This window comes from Herpailurus yagouaroundi, unplaced genomic scaffold, assembly GCF_014898765.1.
Source record: "Herpailurus yagouaroundi ecotype Mexico unplaced genomic scaffold, PumYag 100, whole genome shotgun sequence".
Lineage (NCBI taxonomy): Eukaryota > Metazoa > Chordata > Mammalia > Carnivora > Felidae > Herpailurus > Herpailurus yagouaroundi.
This window is the reverse complement of record NW_024412391.1, coordinates 62,212,772-62,240,265: the sequence shown is the minus strand read 5'-3', so window position 1 is coordinate 62,240,265 and position 27,494 is coordinate 62,212,772. Positions and strand designations below refer to the sequence as shown.

The following is a 27,494-nucleotide window of genomic DNA, read 5'->3' as shown; positions in this document are numbered from 1 at the left end:
ATCCGACTTTGGCTCAGGTCATGATCTCACAGTTTGTGAGTTTGAGCTCTACGTCAGGCACTGGGCTGACAGCTCAGAGCCTGGAGCCTGCTTCGGATTCTGTGTCTCCCTCCTTCTCTGCCCCTCCCCCACTCATGCTCTTTTTCTCCTCCAAAATAAATAAACATTTAAAAGTGTTTTAAATTAAAAAAAAAAAGAAAAGGATTAGTACAAATAAACAAAAACCTGCCTTTTATATCAGAAAGTAAAGAATTCCATCTAAATTTGATAACAAATAATAAAAAGTAAGTTAGCTGGAGTTATGGGAATAACTGCCAAAAGATCTAAAAACAAATATAGTTAAAAGATGTGTGTTTGTAGGGAGGCCTGGGTAGCTCAGTCAGTTAGGTGCTGAACTTCGGCTCAGGTCCTGATCTCGTGGTTCACAGAGTTGGAGCCCTGCATTGGGCTTTTGTCAGCACAGAGCCCACTTCAGACCATCTGTCCCCCTCTCTTTTTTTTTTTTTTTTTAATTTTTTTTTCCAACGTTTATTTATTTTTGGGACAGAGAGAGACAGAGCATGAACGGGGGAGGGGCAGAGAGAGAGGGAGACACAGAATCGGAAACAGGCTCCAGGCTCTGAGCCATCAGCCCAGAGCCTGACGCGGGGCTCGAACTCACGGACCGCGAGATCGTGACCTGGCTGAAGTCGGACGCTTAACCGACTGCGCCACCCAGGCGCCCCAAGTCCCCCTCTCTTTCTGCCCCTCTCCTGCTTGTGTGTGTATGCTTGTTCCCTCTCTCTCTCTCTCTCTCTCAAAAGTAAATAAATATAAAAAAAAAAAAAAAAGATGTGTCTTTGTAAATGCACAAATGAAATTGTCAAGCAAGGTCTTCTATACTTCTTTCTAAACACGTACCTTATGGTTTAATAAAAACATAATAAAAATTTACCTAATGAAAGTAAGTTAATCTGAAAGGAAGCTATGTCATAAATTTATTGAAGAAGATGGGTCTATGAAAACAGATCGCATGTATTCCTTTGTTTTGGTTCCCAGCACCTGCTGCTCATAGGGGCAGTGTGGTTTTAAGACATATGGCTGATGAGTGACAAAAGTTTATTTAAATTACTTATGCAAAGGCATACTCTATTACTGATTTTTTAAAAAATCCAGTAATGTATACCTTGTAAAAGTAATCTAATGTAAAATGAGAAAGCTTAGAAACAAAAGTAGAAAAAGATACATCAGGATATGTAAGCATGAAAGAAAGTTAGCCAAATCTTCAAGGAAAGATGGTGACATTGCCCTTCTCCTAAAATTAAAAAAACAAAGGAAGTTAAAATAATAGAGTGTTTTCTTTTTTGCTTACATGTAGGTTTTTTCTGTTACAATGATACTAGATTAAAATATTTAAAAAAGAATATCAAATATGCCATCAAAGCTAAAACCAAGAAATATTTTAACTTTTTATTGCAAACTTGAAGGTGCTTTACAGATACTTTCCGTATATAGGTTTGTTTCTAAGCTCTCCATTCTGTTTCACTGGTTTAGTTGTCTTTCTATGCATCGATCCTACATTGTTTTAATTACAATTTGCAGGGATATCTGGTAAGATAAGTTCCCCTTCTTCACAATCTCTTCTTTCTTTCTCATTCTTTTTACTTTTGTTTTCCAAAATTGATGTGCTCTTTACTCTGTGCAAGTTCTATGAAAAAAAATGTTTGCATGGCATTGAATTTATAGATTAACTCAGGAAGTCTTGGCATCCTTACAATGCTGAATCTCTCTATCCAGGAACACAGCAAAACGTCCCACTTAATTGAAGTCCTTTGCCTTTGATCAAATCTTTACCATTATCTCCATAAGGATCTTACTTATATCTTGAAAATAAATAAGAAAAACACAAACAACCCAATGAAAAATGGGCAGAGGCTATGAAGAAGCAATTAATGTAAGTGGGAACCTTGTTGCCTGCAAACTTATGAGAAGACACTCAACTTTGTTGGCAACCAGGAGTAATGCAAATGAAGTAAAAAAGATACCGTGTTGCACCATCTAACTGATAAACATTAAAGAGTTTGATACTATCAAGTGTTAGAAGTGATACTAAACCTTTCAACTCTATTGATGAATACATAAAATGGTATAACCACTGGTGAGTATAATCTAATCTAGTTAAAAGTGCTCATACATTGGTACCCAGTAATTCTAATTCTCTCTCTCAAGAAATTCCTGCACGATCTAAAAAATATTGTTACTATGAAAAAGTTTAGCAACTGTCTTTAGTAGAGGTAGTTTAGGTTTAACTAAGCTGTAGTTTAATTATATACTGAGAAGCTATTCAGCAGCTGATGTGAAAAAAATCAGCTCTCCACTCAAAAACATAATGTTGGGGCTCCTGTGTGGCTCAGTTAGTTAAGTGTCTGACTTTGGCTAGGGTCATGATTTCACAGTTCATGGGTTCAAGCCCCGCATTGGGCTCTGTGCTAACAGTTAAGAGTCTGGAGCCCGCCTCAGATTCTGTGTCTCCCTCTCTTTCTGCCCCTACCCTGCTCGTGCTCTGTCTCTCTCTCTTTCAAAAATAAACAAACATTTAAAAATAAATAAAAAAATCATAATGTTGACTAATAAAAACAGGTTGAAAAGTGAGATACCATTTATATAGTTTTTATGAACACAAAATAATAGTATATATATGGTCTATGGGTACACATATGAGTTATAAAAGAAAGAAAATTTACATGGGGATGACAAAAACCAACTTTAGGATAGTAATTATTCTGGTGGAGAAAGAAAAGAAAGAAAGGAGAAATGAGCTGGATTTTTTTTCTATAAAATTTTGTCTTGGAAAAAACAAAGCTAAAGAAAATATGGCAAAAATTATTATCTGTCAAATATGGGCAGTGATATATATATGTCTGTTATAATATTTTCACAATTTTTTCTGTATGTTCAAATTATTTCATAATGTGTAACATATCTTAGATTTGGTGCTGATATAATACTAGATATTTAGATGTAGTAACACAGATTTTTAACCTAACCCCAGTGTGCATATAAGTACAAAATACCTTTGAATTGTAAATAAGTATGAATATTTTCAAGAAAGCAGTTATGGTATAAATGAGGGCAAGATTGGGCTTCGATTTATTCAGAACTTTACCAATGTTTTTCCTCATTTTGGAATAACATTCATTATGGCAATGACCTTTGTGGCATTTGAATTACAATACAATATACCTGTGTTGGTTCAAATTCGTAGCTGTTAGGTTCTACATATGGGTTCAAGCAAATCACTATTTCATTATGGCCTCCAGCATAGTCATTAACATATTGACTTTATACTACATCATTATACTTTATTTATAGTATGTATAATAATCATAACTAGGTAGTGTTGATTATTAGAAAGTACTTTCATTTTGCCTGTAGAGGTTAGCTAGGCATTATATTTATTTTTAGAAGACTACATACGAAGGTGGATGTTATTGTCTGCATTTCCTTGAAGAATTGGGAAGGATGTCATAAAGGGTTGAGACGTGTTGGCCTGGCCTTGTCCTTCACCTCACCTTGGATCTCCCCACTCACACACAGGCTTTTTGAGAAATTAAATCCATTAGAACAGAAGGAAGTCAGGGGCTGGCTTGGGGATATGGTGGGCGATGTGGATTCCCTGAGTCTGGGAAGATAGACAAGTGAGTTTCTGCACTGCAGTGACAGAGACTTGCTCTCTGCTCTCTTATGCAGCTCTTGAGGTAACAGAAATTGGGGGGAATGTGGATGCTTTGGAGAGGATGCTTCTGACGGCCGTTATAGCCTGTAGGGAGAAGCGAAGTCCAGCAGAGGGAGCCACCATGATGACTAAGCACTGATGATTGGGCAATATAACAAAGGGGCACTGAGAGGCAATTTAAATTTATTTGGGGGGAAAAAAAAGAAGAAAATGTGATAAAATTGATGAAATTGATTCTATTCGTTGGAGAGTAATGAAAGAAAACTTTCACATGCTATGAGAGAACAGAAAAAAAATTTAGTATTGACTGGCACTATGTCCCTCTGTAATCCTGGCTTCAGCATTATCTTTTTCCCTAGGGCCATGCTTGGTCATTTTTGTGGCCAGCAATCACTCTTTCTGTTCAAATTCTTATTCTATCTCCTCTCTTCATCCCATTTTTAGTGTACACAAATATCTGTCTTTTTTGCCCACAGACAGAATCTGAAAAGTTCTTGTTCTTTATCAAGCAGTACAAATTAAAATTTGTGTCTATCTCTTTTGCTACCATTCCAGAGTACTTCTGAAGATCATCTCGCATAAATTAAAAGGTTCTTGAAAGGCCTTCTCTCATTAAAAGTTACTTTACTCCAGAAACAATCTACCCCAGGATGAAATAATTTATCCACTAGAATGAAAATTGCTACAAATTTTTGGGAAGTGTAGTTTACAGAGTGTAAAAGAAAGCCATTTGGAGGGGTGCCTGGGTGGCTCAGTCGGTTAGGCCTCTGACTTTGGCTTGGGTCATGATCTTGCAGTGTGTGAGTTTGAGCCCCGTGTTGGGCTCTGTGCTGACAGCTCAGAGCCTGGAGCCTGCTTCGGATTCTGTGTCTCCCTCTCTCTCTGCCCCTCCACTGTTAGCACTCAGTCTCTCTTTGTCTCTTGAAAATAAACATTAAAAATTGTTGAAAAAAAAGAAAACCATTTGGAGAAATAGACCAGATTTCTGTATGAAGAGGGTCTATATTTTAAGAATGTCAATCTTCCTAAATTGTTGCCTACACCAAAATAAGTTTCAGATGAATCAAATGCTAACTATTTTAAAAATCTATAAAAAGCTATAAAAATTATAATTAATCTGGATAGCAATGCTACCTCTGAGAGGTACAACACATTCTAATATTTAAAAAAAGAAAGTTAACATTATTGTGTTTAATAAAAAGCAAAAAAGTTGGTTACAAAATTTACAGCGATTATGATAATGTAGGCCTACATCTTAATTTAATGACGGAGTCCTATAAATGTAAACAAAGCAGAAAGTATTTAAAGTATAAAAGAACAAAACTCTGGACAATTAACTAAAGAAGAAATACCACTAGTTGATAATTACAGAAAAAGTGTTCACACTCTAATAATCAAATGCATTTAGATTAAAAAAATTTTTTAATGTTTATTATTTTTGAAAGAGAGACAGCATGAGCAGTGGAGGAACAGAGAGAGAGGAAGACACAGAACCCGAAGCAGGGCTTGAACTCATGAACCTCGAGATGATGAAGAGGTCAGACGTTTAATTAACAGAGCCATCCAGGCACCCCTAGATTTTTTGTAAAGAAGATCATTTTTACTTACAATCTAACAAAAAAAATTAAAATTATATAACAACATACTGATGAGTGAAATATCACTGCTATACATCAATGAGTTATATAACTTTTAACAATTATTCATAAAAGTCTTTAAAACAGTTCACACAGGGGCGCCTGGGTGGCGCAGTCGGTTAAGCGTCCGACTTCAGCCAGGTCACGATCTCGCGGTCCGGGAGTTCGAGCCCTGCGTCAGGCTCTGGGCTGATGGCTCAGAGCCTGGAGCCTGTTTCCGATTCTGTGTCTCCCTCTCTCTCTGCCCCTCCCCCGTTCATGCTCTGTCTCTCTCTGTCCCAAAAATAAATAAACGTTCAAAAAACAGAAAATTAAAAAAAAAAAAAAGTTCACACATTTCAGCTTAATGATTCTATGTGTGTGTGGGGGGGGGAGGGAATTTATGCCAAAGAAATAATCCTAAAATTTTCATACAAATTTATTACTTGTAGCAGTAATTATAAGATCAAAATTTTGGAAAAAATCTTCTTATCCAACAGTTGGGTAAACTCACTGCATGGAGTTATGTAGTTACTGTTAGGTAGTTATTTTTAAATGACATTTAAAGTAATTCTATAACAACATGGAAATGCTTAGAAGAGTAAACAAAAGGCAGTATTGGTCAATAAAAATATTTAAATTTGTCTAAATTAATTGTTAATTAGGGAAACAAACATTTAAACCCAATGACATATTACTATGTACCCAGCAGATTGGCTAAAATTAAAGAGACCAAAAATACCAAACATGCATGAGAATATGGCACAAGAACCCTCACGCATGGCTTATGAAAGCATAAACTGGACCTGCCTAACACTATCTAATGAAGTTGAAGATATGCATAACCAATGATCGTATAATTCCATTCATAGGTATGGAACCCAGGGAAAATCCTACCCATGAGCACCAGGGTACAAGAATGTACAAGAATGCTCATAGCGGCAGTAATGGCAATAGCCTGAAACTAGAAATTTCCAATACCCAGTAGGATGGATAAATTGTGAATTTCTTGTGCAGTGAGCCAGAACACAATAAAATGAACAAAAGACAACTAAACATCACAACATAGCTTATTTTCACAAACATAATGTTGAATGAAAGAAGCAAGTCATAGAAGAATATGTGTTTATTATTTCATCTATATAAAGTTCAAAAAAATGAAACTATCTTGTTTAGAGATATATAAAAAGGTAGCAAAACTCTAAAGAAACACATATTAGGTTCCTCTGGCAATGGGGAAAGACAGCAGGAAAGTGGAGGTCTTCTCTGGCTCTGGGAGGTGTTTCATTTCTTGACCTGGAATATGACTCTGTGGGTGATGGCTTTACAATATTTTAAAAAACTATACATACATATCTTTATATATTATGTAATGCATGTTTTATGTTACGGGTTGAATCTTAGCCCCACTTCCCCAAAAGAAGATAAAGTAAAACCTTGGATTGTAAGTGACTTGTTCTGTGAGTGTTCTGCAAGATGAGCAAACATTTCTAATAAATTTTAACTTGATAAACGAGTGATGTGTTGTAATATGAGTAGTACATGACGCCTAACATCACACGATCACAACCAAGCCAATGGTTCTTGAAATTTACTTTGATACATGACTGCTTTGGATTACAAGCATGTTTCTGGAACCAATTATGCTTGCAAACCAAGGTTTCACTGTATGTTGAAGTGCTAATCCCCAGTACTTCAGCATGTGATCTTGTTTGGAAATAGGGTTGTCGCAGATGTTATTAGCTGAGTAGGAGCAGGATGTGCCCCTGCCACAGTATGACTGGCGTCCTTATAAGAAGATAGCCGTGTGAAAACACAGACACAGACACAAGGCCATGGGAAGATGAAGACAGACGTTGGAGTGATACACCTATAAACCAAGAACACCAAGGATTGTCAGCCATCCCCAGAAGCTGGGAGAGGCACGACCCAGAGTCTCCCTTAAAGCCCTCACAAGGAACCAACCTTGCCGACACCTTAATTTCAGATTTCCCGTCTCAAGAACTGTGAATAAATTTCCATTGTTTTAAGCAACCTAGTTTGTGGCACTTTATTATTACGGCAGTGCTAGGCAACTAACACATTGTATTTGCTTTCTTTCTTCTTCTTTTTTAATGTGTATTTATTTATTTTTGAAAGAAAGAGAGAGAGAGCGCACAAGCGGGGAAGGGGCAGAGAGAGAGAGGAAGACACAGAAACTGAAGCGGGTTCCAGTCTCCCAGCTGTCAGTGCAGAACCCACCGCAAGGCTCGAACTCACGAACCATGAGATCATGACCTGAGCTGAAGTCGGACGCTCAGTCTACTGAGCCGCGCAAGGGCCCCTACATTGTATTTTTACATTAAGAATATTTTTTAGGGGCGCCTGGGTGGCGCAGTCGGTTAAGCGTCCGACTTCAGCCAGGTCACGATCTCGCGGTCCGTGAGTTCGAGCCCTGCGTCAGGCTCTGGGCTGATGGCTCAGAGCCTGGAGCTTGTTTCGGAATCTGTGTCTCCCTCTCTCTCTGCCCCTCCCCCGTTCATGCTCTGTCTCTCTCTGTCCCAAAAATAAATAAACATTGAAAAAAAAAAAAAAAGAATATTTTTTAAAAGGTTCCAAGAATTTATATTTATGGTGTCTAATTTCTTGAATAAATCACAAAATCTAAAATAAAAAAGAAATCATCCTACTTTATATATTCTCTGGAAAAGTTACACTCAAAGATACAATCCGAATATAAAAATAAAGATCGCCTATTCAGAAAAGAAAACTATGCAGCACATCTAGTTATACCAACAGGTCAAGAATCAATTGTAGATGTCCAAGTACATTAAAAAATAAAGGATGTGGTTTGTTCCAAGTTGGCCTGTAAAAATTTCATTCTGACCCTTTGATTCCTTTCCTTACCGGAAATTCTCCAGTGTCTGAAGTGACCCCACATTTGGCTTTTGGGAAGACATTCTTATTCATTCCATTTCCCTACAGAGCAAAGAAGGGCTGACCTGGAAAGACACCTGACCCAGAATTTCTCAGGGGTGGAATACTGATGAACACAGATGACTCTGTACGAGACCGTCTTTGGTTAGAATTCTGCTTTCTGCAAGTTGGGAGTACAGGCAGCCTCGGAGTTTATAGAACAATGTGCTTTCAGAAACCTCACCGGGGGGTTGATTTTGTATAGGATACTGAGCATGTTTGTGGGAGTATTGCCTTTCTCAAGCAGTTTCCATGTGACCAGAGGATGCCATAAAAAAGGGCATAAAGGAGCAATCCATGAAAAACCAATTTTTAAAAAATTAACCAAACAAAATGCAATGTGATTTCTCTACTACTTTCAAGTTTTCAAATACCAAAAGAGAGCAATGCACAGAAAAGACTTCTAGAAAAATGAGGTAGAATAGTACAGTAGTAAGAGATTTCAGAGCCAGGCTATCTGCTTTCAAACCTCCGTTCTACTGCTTCTTAGCTTGAGGGAGTTATTAGCCTCTCTAAGTACAAATTTCTTCATCTGTAAAAATAGGATAAAAATTGCCCCTATTGTAAAGGGTTGCTAAAAAGATTCGATAAGGCACTATATGGAAAACATTTAGCTCAGAATGCTGCACATGGTAAGTGCATAGTAAATATTAGTTGCCGAAATAATAATAATAATAGTAGTAATCGTAATAATAATACCTTTCCAGATTTGTACTTGAAGTAGCTATAAAAATTTCCAGTAGAATTGATTATAGAGTAGGCCCCCAGGGGTCATCGCGTTCACTCCATTAAATTAGGCGAGGAAGACAATTTCAGGTTCTTAAGTTGACCATTTTAGTACTTAACATTCTCTATCAGAAAAATAAAATTCACCTCACTTTCTTGGTGTGTTGGATAAGTGGGTTTGGTTAAATAATTTCTGTGGGACGTTCCAAATACTACAAATTTGTATTTGTAACAGCCATTATCAACCATAAATCAAATATGTCTTGAAGTCACTGTCTTTCTTTCAATGAGTATTTCTATTATACTGGCTTCTACCCCTTTCCAAGCAAAATATGACCTTTTAGGCTAGTTTGGTGGTCAGTGTTTGTGCTTTTTGTTTTTCTCCAGTGTACCCCAAGGGGGCCTTGCACTTGAATGGCTCGAGTGCCTGCTGTTTTCAGTCAGAGCTGGGCAAGTTCCACAACACTCAAGTTTGCTTGGACCAAACTTTCAGGTTTCCCAGCTTTGAAAGAGTAGAACAGGATTTTGTGAAATATGCAAAGAAATTGATGATTTTTAAAACCAACTGTCTGAGCTTCAAAGGTTGCAGTATAAACTTTCTTTTCAATGATATTTGCTACCTTATCGATAAAAGCTATTTAGTTATTGGAATCACTTTGTATTTCCCCATCCATCTGGGGGTAAGAATTAAAACTCAAGGAACTGCGTTCCAGCTTTTCTGCGGACATCCTCCCTTCTCTCCCTACCCTTACCCAACCCCGGTACATTTGCTGATTGTCCAGAAGATGGCACTGTTGTTTCAAACGCCTGGTTTCCCAGGAGACCAAGTTACCCTGGAAAGAACGGATCCCGTAAGGCAATCAGAGGTTGAAAGGGAGGCGGTGAGAAAAGTCTCTTGAACTTGGGAAATAATGGCAAAATATGTTTGCGAAATTGTCTTCCTCAATCTCCCTTTCTAGGGGCCAACGTGAACATGAAGACGAACAACCAGGATGAGGAGACGCCCTTGCACACAGCTGCCCACTTCGGCCTCCCTGAGCTGGTGGCCTTCTACGTGGAGCACGGTGCCATCGTGGACAGTGTGAACGCCCACATGGAGACCCCGCTGGCTATCGCCACCTACTGGGCCCTCCGCTTTAAAGAGCAGGAGTACAGCAGGGACCACCACCTCATCTGCCGCATGCTGCTGGACTACAAAGCTGAGGTCAACGCCAGGGATGACGACTTCAAATCTCCCCTGCACAAGGCAGCCTGGAACTGTGACCACGTGCTCATGCACATGATGCTGGAGGCTGGTGCGGAAGCCAATCTCATGGATATCAATGGCTGTGCTGCCATTCAGTATGTGCTGAAGGTCACCTCTGTGCGCCCAGCTGCCCAGCCTGAGATCTGCTACCAACTGCTGTTGAACCATGGGGCTGCTCGAATATACCCTCCACAGTTCCACAAGGTGAGGTTATATCTAAAGGTGCCAAGTATAGAACAGGGTAGTCAGTAGGGTTCCCAGAGACTTCAAGGATGGTTTGGTCTCAACTCTTCTGGTGACTCAAGCTTATTTGAGGCTTGAATCTTTGGGCTAATTCCAACTGTCCTCACATTTGCACACACAACCCTGGCTACTTTGTCGTGGTCCAAGTTTGTCTGAAATCTGGGGCTGAGAGCTAAGAATGAAAACGAGAGTGGCAGATATTTCTCCATGTCTCGGGTGAGCACCAGTGAATTGGGAGCAGCTTCTGCCAGGACTGAATTGAAAGAGATCAGAAGGCCACTTTAAGGCTATTGGAGAGGTCAGTAGTGTCACACAGGCAAATACTGGCCATCTTTTAAGCAGAAGATATTTTAAATTACACATGGAATTGTTCCTGCTTTAAATTTTTATCTCTGCATTGTCTCCAGTAACTCATTCATTCTAGAGAAACCAAGCTATTCATGCCAGGAATAAAGAAGCATAGACTTTGGGGTCAAGCAAACTGAGGTCTTGCCACTTACCTAAGAATTTGACTCTGAATACATTACTAAACCTCCTGAGCTTCAAATGCCTCCCCTGTGAAATGGGTACACTCTGCCCTTATGGCTTGGCAAGAATATGCAGAGTCGGTCCTACATTTGAAGGAAATTAATCTTACTGGTAGCACACAGGTATTTTCAGAGCCCAGGGGATGGTGCAAACCTTTCTTTACTCTTTCTCTGGAGTCACTGACAGTCTTTGCAGTCTCTGCCCCCACCCAGTCCCACATCTGTGAGTACCACTCCTTTGATCTATGTCCATCTTCTTTCCCCACACACACCTCATTAGGCTGGCCATCTTCATAGTGCAACTTCCAGAAGACATACAAGTGATCTCTTTCAAACACAGCACACTCCATGAAACATACTTTTCTGTGTATTTATGTTCTAAGGCCACCTTCTTTCTATAGAAGAGGATGGAGAGGGACGAAGGGCATGGAGCTTCCAGAGAAACGTACCTACCTCATTTAATTGTGAATAATAATAGCCTTCTCGGGGCACCTGGATGGCTCAGTCAGTGAAGTGCCCTACTCTTGGTTTCAGCTCAAGTCATGATCTCATGGTTCATGACTTCAAGCCCTACACTGGGCTCCGTGCTGATGATGGGGAGCCTGCTTGTGATTCTCTTTCTCTCTCTCTCTGCCCCTCTCCTGCTCGCTCTGTTTCTCTTAAAGTAAATCAATAAAGTCAGACAATTTTAAAAAAAGAATAGCCTTCTCATAAGTTTGTTTTGAGAATTAAATGATAATATTTTAGAAGTGTTGGCATTGTGCCAGGGCTGTGGTAACCATTGAAGAAGTGATGGCGATCCCTTTGCTATTATTACATATTTCTTGATCAGTAGAATCAGTGCTCTGGGCCTGGTTTACCCACAGGGTCCTTTCCAACCAGGAGAGACAACATGTGAGACTGTCCAGAGGCGAACTATTGAGTTTTAGTCTGAGACTCACTGCTGGTTGACTGCAGATGAAACAGGTCTCTGCAAAAGTAACTAGAATACCCTCTCCTCATTCCCCGTTGAGAGCCAGATTAAGGAGAACAGGCCTTCCCATGGAGCTTCTGTTCTCCAGCAAGAAGTCTTTCCTGCAAATGTGAAGAATGTCCCTTTCTTTTCACAAAGGCACTCCTCTGAGAGGTGACAGTGAAGAAGGTTAGAGGCAGAGGCTTAGTGATGAGTCCTGGCTTGGCCATTTACTTGCCGTGTGATGTTTGAACAAGTCGTTGATCTCTCAGATCTCAATTTCCTCATCTAAAAAATGAAGGTAAAAATATCAACTTTTCAAAAACGTTTCAGGAGTAAGTGAGTAAGATATGTTAACCATCCAGCCCAGTAGTGGTACTCAATAAAATGGTTTCCTTTCATACTCCTCCTCTCAAAACGCATGCTGGGTCTATTGTGGGAGTCCCTCCTGCCAGCCTAACTTTGGTGGCTCTACCAGCCTGTAAAATAGGTGTACGATTATGTGTTCCAAGGACACTATCCAGAGTTAGTGTGTTCTTAGTTGTGTTTTGCTTCTCTGAGTTCCTCTGGTTTAGCCATATGCTAAAGAGATTTAGGATAGAATTGGCTACCGGTTGATGGCTTGTATTCTAAACATTTTTGTTGCTACCCAACAGACAGTGTGAGAGCACTGGCCCCCTTCCAAAGGAAAACTAAAGAAAAACTATTCAATTTACTATGCAGATGCTTCAAAGTGATTTAGCACAACTACTCCACAGCCCGACTTTCCAAAGAGAGAGTCATCTTTACGACAAGTAAATGACTGACTCATTTATCCAGAAGATAAAGTGATTTGTTCTCATGTGGATGGGGAATTCAGTTTCCTTATTTACAAGGAACAAGGTCAGAGCTGAAGATGCTGTCTTCCAAATACAAAGCAAATTTGTAGAGGGTGTATTTCACTGAAAGCCAATGTATAAATTACATAAGGGAAAAAAAAAAAAGAATTATAGGGTCCGCAATTGCTTTCCAGGGTACAAAAGGACATTTGATTTTTTTTTTTCTCAAAGCATAATTCAGAAGGAAGTGACACCCCAGGGAGCCAAGATTGGGTTTTCTTGTAGGGCAAGAAAGACATTTTTCTAGGGGAGGGAAATGTACATGAGGGTTTGGGAGAGGGAAGGATGATTTCTGCCGTTGAACAATGCTGCAAATGAAGCCCAGAATACAAGCAAGTTTTTTGATCATTAAGTACTTTTCTGCACAGATATATCAACATAAAAGGGCAGAGGTAGTCTTAAGAGTTTCTCTGCTGACGTGGCTTACAGAGGCGGCACTTGTAGGGGAAGGGTGGCAGGGAGATTTATCTTGAATCTGTTTTTTAATCTATGCTTTCAGGGGTCAGATGATGAGGGGAAGTATCCAAAGGTGTCTCCAGTTGCCACCAGCGTGGGAAGAAATTGTTGTCCAGTTGTTCCTCGGTGAAGAAAGAATAGAGATCCCAGAGACAGAAAGTGAAATTCATTGGGCATCTTCTGTTTTCCAGGCTGACAAAGAAGGAGCAGAATCTTCTCCCTTTGGGTCCACAATAGTCCTTTCTCATTTGATGGTCAAGGTTCCTGGGAATCAGTGTATTGTGATGATTTGGGGATTGCTGTCTCTTAAGGATCTTTATCATTGTTGTTGCCTAGTGTAATAATTATTGAAGCCTGAAGACAGTGTGTCCAACTGTCTTAGTTCTGGAAGAATCCTGATGTGCCAGTGAAGAGAGCTGGGAGGCTGTCAGGCTCCTCAGAGGAGCATTTCCTGCTGTGAGAACCATCTTCTGTCAGCAGAAAACTTAGTGGTCAGTGTCAGCAAAACCTAATAACAGCAGTGGGAGCTTTGGACTTCGTGCATTGAAAGACTGCAGGTTAAGAACTACTTAATTCTTTTTTTTTAGCCTCATGAAAGGTGGCAAGTTATCTCTCTGTGATATATGGGAGTATACCAGGCGCAAATTGAGGCACCAGATGTGTGAATTAGGCTCCTGAACTATGAATGGATGGTGTTCTTGTAGCCATAACTTAGTTGGAACTTTTTCTGAATAGGGGCTATGAATGGTGTTGCCGAATAAAATACAGAATGCTCAGTTAAATATGAATTTTAGATATATAATAAGTAATCTTTCATATAAACATGTCCCATGCAATGTTTGGGACATGGCTACACTGAAAATTCTGTGCTATCTGAAATTCAAATTTAACCTGGCAGTCTGTATTTGTTAAATTTGCAAACCCTAGTTGGGAAGTAGGTAATGTGTTGCAAGATGTTGGTCATCTGTGATGAAGGTGTTGGCAGAAGGGGAAAGTAAGGAATATCTGGGGACAAATTACCTGTGTTGGGTATGTGAGCATTTTGTCTTTAAATGTAACCAGTGTGGCTTCCATGTAGAGTGAATGCACCCAGGGAATTAATGCAGAGCAGAGGCCAGTTTTCGGAGTGAACCCTGAAACTATGTGCTAAACCTCATTACAAGCTTTCTCATTTCTCCATACTTTTATAGCTTTTTGTTTTTATAATTCCAGTATAAATATATATATTTTTTTTAATTTTTTTTTCAACGTTTATTTATTTTTGGGACAGAGAGAGACAGAGCATGAACAGGGGAGGGGCAGAGAGAGAGGGAGACACAGAATCGGAAACAGGCTCCAGGCTCTGAGCCATCAGCCCAGAGCCCGACGCGGGGCTCGAACTCACGGACCGCGAGATCGTGACCTGGCTGAAGTCGGACGCTTAACCGACTGCGCCACCCAGGCGCCCCTCCAGTATAAATATATTTTTGATTCAAGCCTTGGATTAATTTCAGCTATCATCCCTGTACTAGTAACTCTGACATTTAAATCTGTATTTTGGATTATCAATTGATTACCAATGTACTTCTCACCACATATCATCCTTTCAGAAAGGATTTGTCTGGAGGTTTTTAGAAAAGGATGTCTATGGAGTTCCGGATAGTTGCTATTTTTATGTTAGCAGCAACATCTTTACATTTAAAAGAGAATTAGTTTGAAGTTTCAACAAAATTCAGCCTAACATAATTATGGTAAAGAGTGTTTCTTGTGTCAAAATATCTGTGCAACGAGATTTGTGTCCTTTAACTATTAATTTAAGGCCGTTACCTAAGAAGTAAAATAAGGTAATCAGAATATATTTGAAAGAACATTAAACTCAGATTAAGAAGACCTGAGATTAAGTTCTCATGCTTCCTTTTACTATGTGCCTCTCTGGTTTCAATGTTCTCCTCTCCAAATTGGGGGCGTGGGTGTTGAATAACCTTTAGGGTCTCTTGGGACTGTAGCATTCTATGACACTGCGTTAGTAGTTTGTAACAAGTGTGCAAATTAATTTGTCAGCCTCAGATTCTGTCGGTCTCTTTCACCTGGAACTACCCATCTGCCGTCCTCATCCCAGCTGTAGAGAAAAGAGCAGCCACATTTGCCTCCATTTTCTAAGACCAAGGTGCTGAAAAATTACTACCCTAACAGCCAAGGACCAAGATGGAAGCTCTTCTAGCTACACTCTTTGTAAACACAAAAAATGATGACTTTTCAGAGCTCCTTTAGCAATGGCTCTCTGGCTTCAACCCACCTCCTTACTCCCTATGGATTGATGATACAGGATTGCTCTTTATTTGTTTAGGCACGGCTGAAAAAGTCATGGTCAGCAGCTCAGTTTTGGGCACTCTGCCCAGAATATGTATGTGAGTGGTTCCTATGCATTAAGCAAGTATGTATGTTGTGTTCATTTGGACCCAGCCACTTTGACTGATTTAGAGCTTCAGTAGATACAGTTACTCTGTCATGGCTTATAACGGTGCTTCTTAAATATGAGACAACTAAAAGCAAATGAATGCTGGAATTGCTTCACCGTGGCTTATGAGGGCTGACGACTTATCAGGAATTGTGTGAGCTGATTGTTAAGTGCAGCCATTATTAAAAATTAAATAAAATAAACTTACAAGTAAAGTATACTACAAACAAAGATCATAGGTATTTAAAACACATTATTTTCCAATTATTTTCTTTATATTTCTTAAAAATTTTTTTAATGTTTATATATTTTTAAGAGAGAGACAGAGCACAAGGAGGGGAGGGGCAGAGAGAGGGAGACACAGAATCTGAAGCAGGCTCCAGGCTCTGAGCTGTCAGCATACAGCCCAACACAGGGCTCGAACCCATGAACCACAAGATCATGACCTGAGCCGAAGTTGGATGTTTAACCAACTGAGCCACCCAGGTGCACATCTTTATATTTCTTAATCACTTTACTCTATATATCAATGCTCTTGATGTTACATGCATCTATTATACCTGTGTAGTGGAAATATTATATTATGTAATGATTTGTTACTGCACATTTCTTACCAACCATACATTCAGTGACCTCAGGTTGGTAGCTGTGAATAGACCATGATGGGAGTATTTACACCACAGAAATCAGCAAATGCTACTGACCAGACCTTGATTTGTTACTTTGTTGATGTCTAGACCTAAGAAATTAATGGGGTGAATGTTACTAATACAGATTATATTTAAATGTGTGGGGGCTCCTCTGTGGCTCAGTTGGTTAAGTGCCTGACTCTTGATTTGGGCTCAGGTCATGATCTCATGGTCATGGGATCAAACTCTGTGCTATCAGCATGGAGCCTGCTTGGGATTCTCTCTCCCTGTCTCTCTGCCTGTCTCTTGTGCGTGCACTCTCTCTCTCTCAAAATAAATAAATAAACATTTTTTTAAAAAGTGGGTAGCACCAAAAAGTGAGGAAGTATGATTCCAGTATTCGAAAACATTTATATATTTCAACAAAAAATTACTCATGTCATTGATGAATGAGTGAAGTTCCAATATTGTCTTCATTGCCTCACATTTGTGGAACAATTACTCTTCCGTGTAATAAAAATATCAACCAACATTCACATAAGAACTACATGTGTTATTCAAAGGCAGACATAGATTTTGGCTATGAATGCAATTCAATATCCGTACAAAATCGATACAAAATCCGTGAAGGCATTCTGTGGGAACCAATCAGCTCTACAGAATTGGAAATAAAGAGTATTGGACATTTTATTATTTATAAATTGCAGGCTGCACATTATATTGGTAAAAATTTATAATGCATTTATGTACATATAAATATACACAGGTTTTTTTTTCCTCAGAAAGCCTGTAATTGAACATTTTTTTGCATACCACTGACTCAAACCTCTATTTCAATAAAACTTCCTTATTCCTTCTTGAGACCTTCTGGTTGGCCTGTTTGCTGGGGCTGACACAGTCCTCTGCTGAGGCCATGCCTCCTGATTTGAAACTGTGTTTCAATAAGTTCTTAAAAATCTTTCTTTCCTAGAATTCCCACACCGATGACTCTGCTTCATCTCAACATATTTTGTTGTTCCTGATTCCCATTGGGTCTTGGCCATTGGAGCTGGGTTTTGATTTGTTATAATAGAAAAGAACTGCCATCTCCTTGGTCCCATGTGTTTTAAGGGAAGTTCTGCTAAAATAACCCTCCCCACCCCAAACCTCTGTCTCCAACCTTATCACTTTCCACTTAACCTACTGATAAGTTGGGAGGAAGAACTGAACTTGCTTGATTAACTGTGGGCCTAGAGAATACATGAATTCTTGGTTCTTCCTTGTGGTAAGCTTCTAGGAACACCCTCTTTACATCAGGCAAAGGCCTGTAGTTTGGTGATGCAAATTTATATTCGGGGTGTAGTGTAAGGAAGCTTGATGTGGCCCCATAATTCAAGATATTATATGTAATCAATTGTATTAATAATAAAAACGACATTCTGATCTTGGATTGTCACCTTCATCTTATTTTTTAATAGGTTCTAAAGTCAGGAGGGAAAGTTATTTATGGGGTCTCTAAAACCGTGTATGTTAAGGCACCAAGGTCTTGAAGATGAGAATAGATCAGCCCTAGTTACAGCTGTGTATCCATCCTCTGTCTCTCACAAGCTGATTCCTCCCTGTTTGAATCCACCCAACTCTTAGTAAACTGGCTTTCTAATCAGATCTTGTGGTATCTAATCTGTCTTCATCTCTCTGATCCTCATGGCTTTGGTGATAATCCAGCTTCCAAAGCTCTCCTAGCTTGATGTCTTTCACTCTGACAGGTCCCGTTTTCTTTCGACCTTTGGAGTCACACAGACCTGAGTTTGAATCCTAGCTCTGTCATTGATGAGCTAAATAACCGTGAGTTTAAATTTTCTTAGATTCTAAATCTGTAAAATGGGTGTTAAGTGTAGAGCTAATCTCATAAAGTTGTTTGAAGATTGTGCAGGTAAATATGCAAAGATTTGACATAGTCCCTGACAAATAATAAGTACTCAAAAAATGGTAACTACAACTTTTTTCCTTCTTCCTCTCTCCTGCCTATTAGAATTCCTCAAACTTTAGACCATGGTCCTCTACCATTTGCATTATTGAGCATTATTCCCGTTTAGAGCATTATTGAGCCACTTGGCTTTAGCCAGCACATTCTTTAATGATGTACAAATCTCCACCTCCTTCTTGGCCTTTTCAGTGGAGTGCTATCATGCACATTTTTGACTGACATTAAGACATTGCATATGACATATCCTCCTGTCTGGGACCTGACAACTCCCCAATTAGTATACCCTTCCAACTTGTTCATTTCTGTCAGTGGCACCCCCATATGTCCTTGATCTCAGTGTTGAAAGTTACATTCTTTACTCCGCATGTCTGAGTAGTCATTAAACCCTACTATTCTTTCTCAGAGCTTCAGTTACCATCCATTCTCAGGACTGACAGTGAAGCTAACTGAGAAGCCGTTTGATACACCCCCATTCAGCCTCCTCACTGTTCTCTGACCTTCATATCCTTGTTTTCTCCTTTGTGCTTTTGCTCATGATGCCCAAGGGACACTTGATGATCTTTAAGTTAGTCTTTTATTATTTACTGGCTTACATTGCTCTCTCTTTGAAAAATGTGTATCTTTTCTCTTCAACTAGGCCGTAAACTCCTTGAAGACAAAAAACAGGTCATAAACTTCTCGGAATTACTGTCATACTGCTAAACACAGCACTCAATAAAGGCCTCCTAATGGAATGAATTGATTGAATATAACCCTTTCTTGTTAAGAAAATGTAATAGCCTCCTATGGCCTGTGAAGTCAGTCCCAAGCTCATCAGACTGGCAGTGCAGGTGCACTGTCAGCTGGTTCCATCTTACCTGCTCTGAACATCAGCACTTTCCTGACATGGGCCCTCCATTCCGGTGACCACACACTCACACACTCACACACACACACACACACACACACACACACACACGGCATTAGAATGATAATCTTTCTGCCTCACTTTTGCCTGGGGCCTCAAGCCAGTAGGTACTTAACAGCCCACACTAAAAAATGCAATTCTAGATCACTTATGACAGACTTGTAAAGGAGGTGGGGAAATCCAGTGTTGCGTCCCTTTGGCCAGCAACAGTAGGCTGAGGTTGGAAAGGACTGGGAAAGCAGGAAGAACTTCTCTTTGGATAAAGTTGTTTGAGGGCAAAGGCATGTGTCCCTTGTAATGTCAGCAATGGGGGGCTTTCTCTGCATCTCAAGTCCAGTGAAGAGAACTCCACAGTTTTCTGGAGTTTCAAGGGAAAAATGGAACCGATGTGTAACTCACAATGAGAAAATTTAAAGGTGAAAGTCTGTGGCTGGGGCTGCTTGTCTGTGGCAAAGGAAAGAAAGGGGAGTAAATTGGGAGTCCAGAGTACTTTTGCTGCAGGTTGCCTATGGACCAGTTGGCGGACACATTGCAGAACCAGTTGGGTCCCTTTGAAATGAAAATAGGCCGTACTCAAAGGACTTCCGGAGAGGCCAATTTGGCAGAGAGAAGCTGGAGGTGTTCAGGTGGACACAGAAGCTGTTGGGAAGGGGTGAGGCTTGTCAGGGCAAGATGTGCATTTCATCAGGCTTCCACCTGCTTCGTTAGCACCTCGTTTTCACTTGCTCCTGAATGTTGAAGGGAGGTCCTGTGATTTTATTAATCTTCCCATCCGCCTTGGGGCTGGCAGTGTGTTTGAAAACTCAAAGGCGGGAGACTTCGCAAAAGCGTTTGAAGGCTGCAAGGAGCCTAACAGATCCATCAGTTCTTGGTGTCTTTGTGGGAATGAATGAATCGTACATGTGCGTTGAACAAATAAACCTGTCTGCTTCCTCTCCAGGTGATACAGGCCTGCCATTCTTGTCCCAAAGCAATCGAAGTTGTAGTCAATGCCTATGAACACATCAGGTGGAACGTGAAGTGGAAAAGAGCCATCCCAGATGATGACTTGGAGGTAGCGAATCCATTTGCTTCCCATGGTTTTCACTATAAAGTAGTTCAAGACTGCAGTGGAAGTACAGAATGTTCTAATTGAAGAACTGGCTTTCAGAATGCCTGTAAGACCTACTCGAATATTTATTTGTCACATGAAGCATATGGCTATAAAATGCAGGTGTGAGAAGAAGAATAAATAGATGCATCAAGTCTGTAGTGTTTGAGAATGTCTTGGGGGACTTTTCCATTTAAGGGCATGTTGAACAATGGTACAGAGGTGACGATTTTACTTTCTCCTCAATAATCTAGATACTTGAATAATAATGTAATAACAGTAATAATAATAATTGCAATTGCTCATATATAATATTTTTGCCAGAAGATGTGTCTTTCATGTAGATCGTGTCATTCATTTTTCAACAGCTTGAAGCCTTGAAGTAGGAAGGAGCCGTATTAAAAATCCTTAATAAGTTCTGCAGAAAGCCATTGACAAAGCTGAGTTCCCACTCGGCAAATGGACTTTGCTCCCTTTGCAAACCAGTCCTCCCACAGAGCCTCCTGTTCTTGGTTTTAGCCCTCGCAGGCTGTCTCCAACGCGTGGGGAGGTATCAGGAGAAGAGTGCAATGTTCATGCAGCTCAGAGCCCGGCCGCCTAGGTGCAGTCTGATTCTGCTACTTTTTAACTATCTTACCCTTAAAAAGTCACTTAACCGGCTTTAGTGTCATTAATAGAATAAATATCTGAGCGTATGGGCCACATAAGGCATGTCAAGTGTATACAATAGCATTTAGATTAATTTCACATTGCCCGTTTTGATATACACTGGCTCAGGCAGTTCACATAAGTATATTTTATCTCATTTCCTGGGTTCGGAATTGTGGCATAGAGTACTATATCCCCCTCGTCTCTCTTCTCTCCTCATGCACCACCATCTCAGCCCCCATCCCAATTTCGTGTTTAATTTTGTCTCACTGTGGGAGATGCTAGAAAGCAGCCATTGTGTACGAAGTAGGGACTCACTGCCTCATTGTGGATTTCTTTTGAAGTAGACTCCGGGGCTTTTCTGGTTTTAACCTGTCTTGCTTTTTCCTTTGCAGAGATACTGGGATTTTTACCACTCTCTCTTCACTGTGTGCAGTAACTCTCCGAGGACTCTCATGCATTTATCGAGATGCGCCATTCGAAGAACGTTGCACAACAGATGTCACAGAGCAATTCCTTTGCTTTCCCTCCCATTGTCATTGAAAAAGTACTTGCTTTTAGAGCCAGAGGGAATCATTTATTAAGCCTTACGAGACAGAAGTTCCCAATCCTAGATATTTAAGTGGACTCACCGGGTAGACACAGTTTGCATAAATAAAACGGTACTTGGGTTGATTATAACACTTCAGGGATTTCAAAACACTTTACAAACTCCATGTCATTAATCCTAGGGTATCATGGTGAGGGGAAATAAACAAGAAGTAAAGTTAAGGAATTCTCAAAGACAAGAATGGATCCAGAAGGTACCGACAACAGTGATAACTAGTGTGTATAGTGTTTTTACTTGGTGCCTGATACATTTTTGTAAAACTTTTCATATATCATCTCAATTGAAATGGGACCCAGGTTTTCTTACAACCAATCTCGTTCTCTCCCTTGTCAGTAATAAGTTTACATTACTGTCGAGTTAGCAAAATCATAGGCTTTTGTGACTGGCCTCTTAATCTCGGTGTCTCCCCCCACCCTCCCTCCTGCCACCGTAACCACTTAGCAGAGAGTACTGTCACTAGTTTTGCAAACTCCGATCCCCACTCTAAGCTCTTTAACTTATTTCTTGGTGAAGAGAGCACATGAGCATAGTCAAAACAAGGAGATTTTGAGTTAAATTTGAAACGAAAAGCAAAATCTACTTAATAGTCAAAAAATGGACATTTCAACCCATGCTTATTGAGCCAGAGACTGGAGAAGCAAAGATGAGTGTAAGGTGAGGACTCCTGCCCTCCAGAATCTCACCGCTTAGCAGAGCATCCGGACATACGAGCAGGGAACTGCAGTGTCAGATGTCAGGGGCAAGAGTACAGGTGCAGACTCATTTTTAGCGCTTGTCTTTCAAAGTCGTGTTTCTGACCCGAAGTGTGGTTTTCCTTTGAAGCATGAATATTAAGAGTGAAGGGACTGTGTGACGTAAAGGGAGCTCCTGCTGCTGTTAGTGTAAATGTATTCACTTTCAGTTTCTCCCAACATCTAGAAACTTTTTTTTTTTATTTTAGTAGGACTTCCTGTTCAGTGCTCCCCTCGGGAAAAATATTGCACACTCAGTGGCTCCCCTGTATGCCACAAGAAAATTTACTAAAAAGTGTACCAGAAAGTGTGTGAAGGGAAGAACTTAAGTTGGTTACTTGGCCTCATTGTGTACTACCCTGACATTTCAGAGCATCTTAGCTGGAAGATGAGGAACGCTTTGCTAGCAATGGCTGGCTACAGAAAGCAAATCGAGAGACTTTTTGAAAACGGTAAAACTTTGAAAGACTTGGAAAGAGAAGTATGCCAATCAGGCTTGTTAGTTAGCGGTTTGCAGAAAGTGAAATATAGTTATTAACCTCTGGACCTCAGGGTTTGTGAGGCCAAGTTCGCTTCACTTTTTTGTTCTTGCTAATCATTTTCAGACAAGACCATTGCCTCTTAGCACCATTTTTTTAGAGGTTAGAGCAGAAGTAATTAAGCACAAACAAATCCGTTTGCCAGTTGTGGGCAGGTTTCTTTTATTTGTGTGGTTCTTCATCTTATTTAACTTTAGATGCTTGAGTTTTGAGTAGAGATGATGTCACATATTCCGCGAGCCCACCACCTAGACTGTGCTTGTAGACTGGGATTTTCATACGCCCTGAGCTCTGTAGGAAAAATCATGAGTAGGTGCAATAACCTTTCTGGTTTTCTTCAGTTTTACTCAAATATTTTGAGAGGACTGTTCTGGACTAAAACAAGATCTATACATTGTGGAATAGGTTGCTGAATTTGTATAAACTAGTCATGTGAAACATGGTCCTTCAGAAAATGGTTTGCTTGCACCAAGGGGTGCTGGGGGGAGACACATGTTGCCCTCACCTTCAGGAATATCTGGCCAAAACATTTGTGATGCACTGTCTTTGTCAATAAAACTTAATGCTGAGGGCAAGGGGAGAGGATATTCCTTGCATTAGAAAACATTTCTCAATCTGCTTGCTTGTACTTAAACATTTTATGTTAATTAGCACATAATACAAGCCTACTTGTTTTGAATTGTTTACTCGTACATTTAAAAGTTATTTCTCCTCATCTCTGAACTTTTATTTAGAGGACTTAAATAAAGCCCTCGTTTCCTTTCATCTTCAGGAGTTGTTTATTCACCGACCAGACTTTTTTTTTTTTCCAATTGACTAAAGTGATAGACCTCTGAAGAGCTCTACATGTGTCATTGCTTTCTTCAACATTTAGAAAGAAAAAGAGGATGAGGAAATGTGCCTGTAAATGAATAATATTTTCAAAAGAAAGTAAAGGGTAAACACAAATAAAAGGCAGGCAGTTGCTGTAGGAACAAGAGTATTTTAAAGATAATAAAGAAATGGTATCAGATCATTCTCTCCCACCTGTCACCATCTGTGTCCTCCTGGGCTTTTCATTTGTCTTCATTCTCCCCATTCACGTAACCCGGAGCAACAGCAACAGAGGAAATGATGCCACTTTTGTAACTTTTTGTAAATAGTCATTTAGTGACCTGAGAAAACAGACCTCTTCATTTTCGTAAGTTACATGTGAGGAAGGATCTTTAATTCCAGGGAAGACCATCTATCCAGCTTTCTCCCTTCTCAGGATCTAGACACATTTCTTTTTAAAAAAAATTTTTTTAAATATTTATTTATTTCTGAGACAGAGAGAGACAGAGCACAAGCTGGGGAGGGGCAGAGAGAGGGGGAGACACAGAATCTGAAGCAGGCTCTAGGCTCTGAACTGTCAGCACAGAGCCCGACTCGGGGCTCAAACTCAAACCATGAGATCATGACCTGAGGTGAAGTCAGACGCTCAACCGACTGAGCCACCTGGGTACCCCTAGACACATTTCTTGATCATGTAGTGCTACATTGTCATTTGGTCCTTCCGTCCTGAATTCAGGGGCTTCTAATAAAAAACACAGCAGTCAAAAGCTGATTGTACAGACAAGAAAAGTAACAAACCATTTGCATTGGGTTATCAATGCTGGAAAAAACAGCTGAGCTTTATATTTTTGTTACTCACCCGATGGTGAAGAACTCAAGTTTTAAACTGGCACACCTTCAAAACTTAAAAAAAAAAAGACCTCAATTATTCACTGGTTTTCTTTAAAACACAGACACCATGGCTAGTATCTGGAAGATAATCACTGTCACTTTCCTTAGGAGTATAAACGGATATATTCCAGGTAGATGTTAAGAGTCCTGGCTCTGGTGCCTATCTATCTGGGTTCATTTTCTGCCTCCCAACCTTATTCGATCCATTATCTAGGGATATGCTTCACGCCTCAGCTTTCTCATTTATAAAATGGGGATAATATGGAATCTATATCATAAAAGTTGTATATGATTGCTTTGAGGTGTAAAGGAGGAAAGAGTTTTCCTTGACTCTCTTAGGGTCTCAGGTTGGGTCTGAAAATTAAACTGACGAAGATTATAGGAGAAAAGCATACAAGTTTTACGTGACACTGGACCCTTCATAAGGAAATGAGGATCTGAAGAAACAGAACTGAGTATGGTTATGTTACGCTTGATAAAGAGTGGGCAGCTGTGTAGAAAATATGACAGGTCCTTAAGGAGCATGAGGGGAAAATTAGCCAGCCCTGTTTGTTAGGATTCTTCTTTGGTGTTCCTTTGTTTTAAAAGATAAAGATGAGTCTTCCCTCCAGGTACAGGGAGGGCACCTCCCAGGGGAGGTGTGGGGTAGATCAGAGCCACCTTCTTGCTTCTGTTGCTTTCTCAAACTCCTTCAGCTTAAAATATCCAATATGCCAAAGTATCATACTTTGGGGTGGCATGTCCTAAAACCCCATCAGAGGGTTAAATTGCTTATACATTAAAGCACATAAAATAGTAAGCATTTTATTATCATTGTCCTTGTTACTTTTTTTTTTAATATGAAATTTATTGTCAAATTGGTTTCCATACAACACCCAGTGCTCATTCCAACAGGTGCCCTCCTCAATGCCCATTTCCCATCCCCCCTCCCTTCCCCCCCCCATCAACCTTCAGTTTGTTCTCAATTTTTAAGAGTCCTTGTTACTTTCATAATCATTATTATTTAGGGAGAGGCTTCTTCCAATAAGGTGATGTATTCTTAGAGTGAAACTATCACGTTGTCAAATATTTCTGGAGCTCCTACCGTGCACTAGGCACTTTGCTCAGAGCTGGAATCAGTCAGGGAAACAAGACAAACTGGGTCCTTGACCTTCTTGGGCATTTTTTGAGGTGGGGGATGAAGGTCTAACTAACATGGATTTGGACCGTTAGCAAACAAGTGAATTAGTTACTTTAGGAAACTTTGCCCTTTCGTAAATGGGTTTATCGAGGAGGTAATGGCTCCTTTTACTATTTCATGAGGGTTATGGAGTCACTCGAACTTCATCATGTGGACAGAGAGCAGCTGTCTTCATGTTTCCATCTTCAAAGAGGGAAAGAGTTGGAGGAGGTTAACTTTGTAGCAGAAGGAATGTAGGTTAGCATAAGATTCCTACAGGTGAGGGTTATTGCACATCAGAATGAATGAACAGGGAGGGCTGAAGAATTTCTTTCAATTATTCTTTCGCTTTCAAGAATTTATGCAGTACTACTAAAGGTGTGGTTCTACGAAATAAGTGGAAGGAAGAAGGGGGTGTTGATGCCAATTCGCTGCAAGATTCACCATCAGTGGCACAATGTTTCTCTTCGTTTTCCCTAAAAGGTAAGAATAAAAAATATACTGTGTTTTTTTTTTTTAATTAGGTACTATCTACCTGAGCTATTTTTCTGTCAGCCTGCCATAAAATGGTTGATGCGAAATGGTTTTCAACACCTATATTTTGATGATAAACTGCCTGCTTTCTATTTTGAGTCATACTTATCACCCATGCAAAGCAATACATGAAATATGAAAAAAGGATCATTCAAAAAACAGTTGCTTTCTTTCCCCTTCTTTCTCTCTCTCTTTTTTTTAGCAACACTAAGTGGATTAGTGTGCTTAAAATTCTTCTTTAGTAATTGGTTTTCTCAGATATAGGTACGCTTCAATGATATTGGATAACAATTATGCAAATATATGCTAATCCAGCCAAGGAAATAAAATAATGATGCCACCTTGTACGTCCTAGATTAGAGACACTGGAGGACTAGTTCTTAGTGCTTATCGAGCATAAAGAATTGACAACAGAACTCTCATGGGGAGTTTAAGGATATCTTAGAGGTAGAAGTTAAGTACCAGGGGTCTTCTCAAGGTTCAGGAGCCCAGACACTGTCCACAGTCGCAAAGGAAGACGTTTACTCACTACCCCATTCCGTATTCAGGGGAACTTAAAAGTCAGTGTTTGGGTGACCAAAAGTGGGAACCAGGGGAGGTTATGATCAGTTTGATTCCAACAACAAGTCATACAAACGAGCTGCACTTCGAAACATAAACTCTCTCTCTTTTGGGTCCTGGCTGGACAGCATGCATGGGCTGTGTCAGCTGAACCCCTGCCAGCCTGGCTTCCTGCTGGGTTCAGTCAATGGCAAGACCAACTGAAGACTGAAGGGCAAGAGGAAATGGAGACTGGGACACTTCCTGGTTCCTTTCTTGCTGAGCCTCCTCTAGATGGCAGCTGAATTCCTTTCCCAAGGCACAGCTCCTGTGAGGAGCACTTCTGAGCTACTGTGTCCCTTGGATTATACGAACTGCTTCCTCCACTTGTTTCTCCAGACCTAAGGGTAGCAGACGCTTCTTCCTGTTGTCTGTGTCCCAGGCACTTCATCATTCTTTGCTACCTACGCTTCTATGCATTGTAGTGATGACATTATCTTCAATCACCCCTTCTGAGTGTGCAATTCATTTCCTCTAGGGATCTTGACACGCACAAGCACAGGGAAGTGACAAGTTAGTGACAGCCTCGGTGGTGGTCCAGATGGTAAGAGCTGTTGGCCTTGAGAGAAGACAGAGGTCACTGTGAGCAGTGGTCAAGCAAGTGGACTTACGCTGTGACCTGAAGA

At 40.2% G+C, this 27,494-nt stretch overlaps 1 protein-coding gene across 1 annotated transcript in view; it reads left to right on the top strand.

Annotated features, from left to right (window-relative positions):
* Positions 1–23,636, top strand: part of ASB4 (ankyrin repeat and SOCS box containing 4) — a 62,938-nt gene extending 39,302 nt beyond the window's left edge. The window contains exons 3-5 of the mRNA XM_040472613.1: positions 9,972–10,462; positions 20,194–20,307; positions 21,387–23,636. Of these exons, the coding sequence (XP_040328547.1) occupies positions 9,972–10,462; positions 20,194–20,307; positions 21,387–21,575 (794 nt within the window). The 3' untranslated portion in view covers positions 21,576–23,636. The remainder of the gene's footprint in view (positions 1–9,971; positions 10,463–20,193; positions 20,308–21,386) is intronic.
* The last annotated feature ends 3,858 nt before the right edge of the window (positions 23,637–27,494 follow it).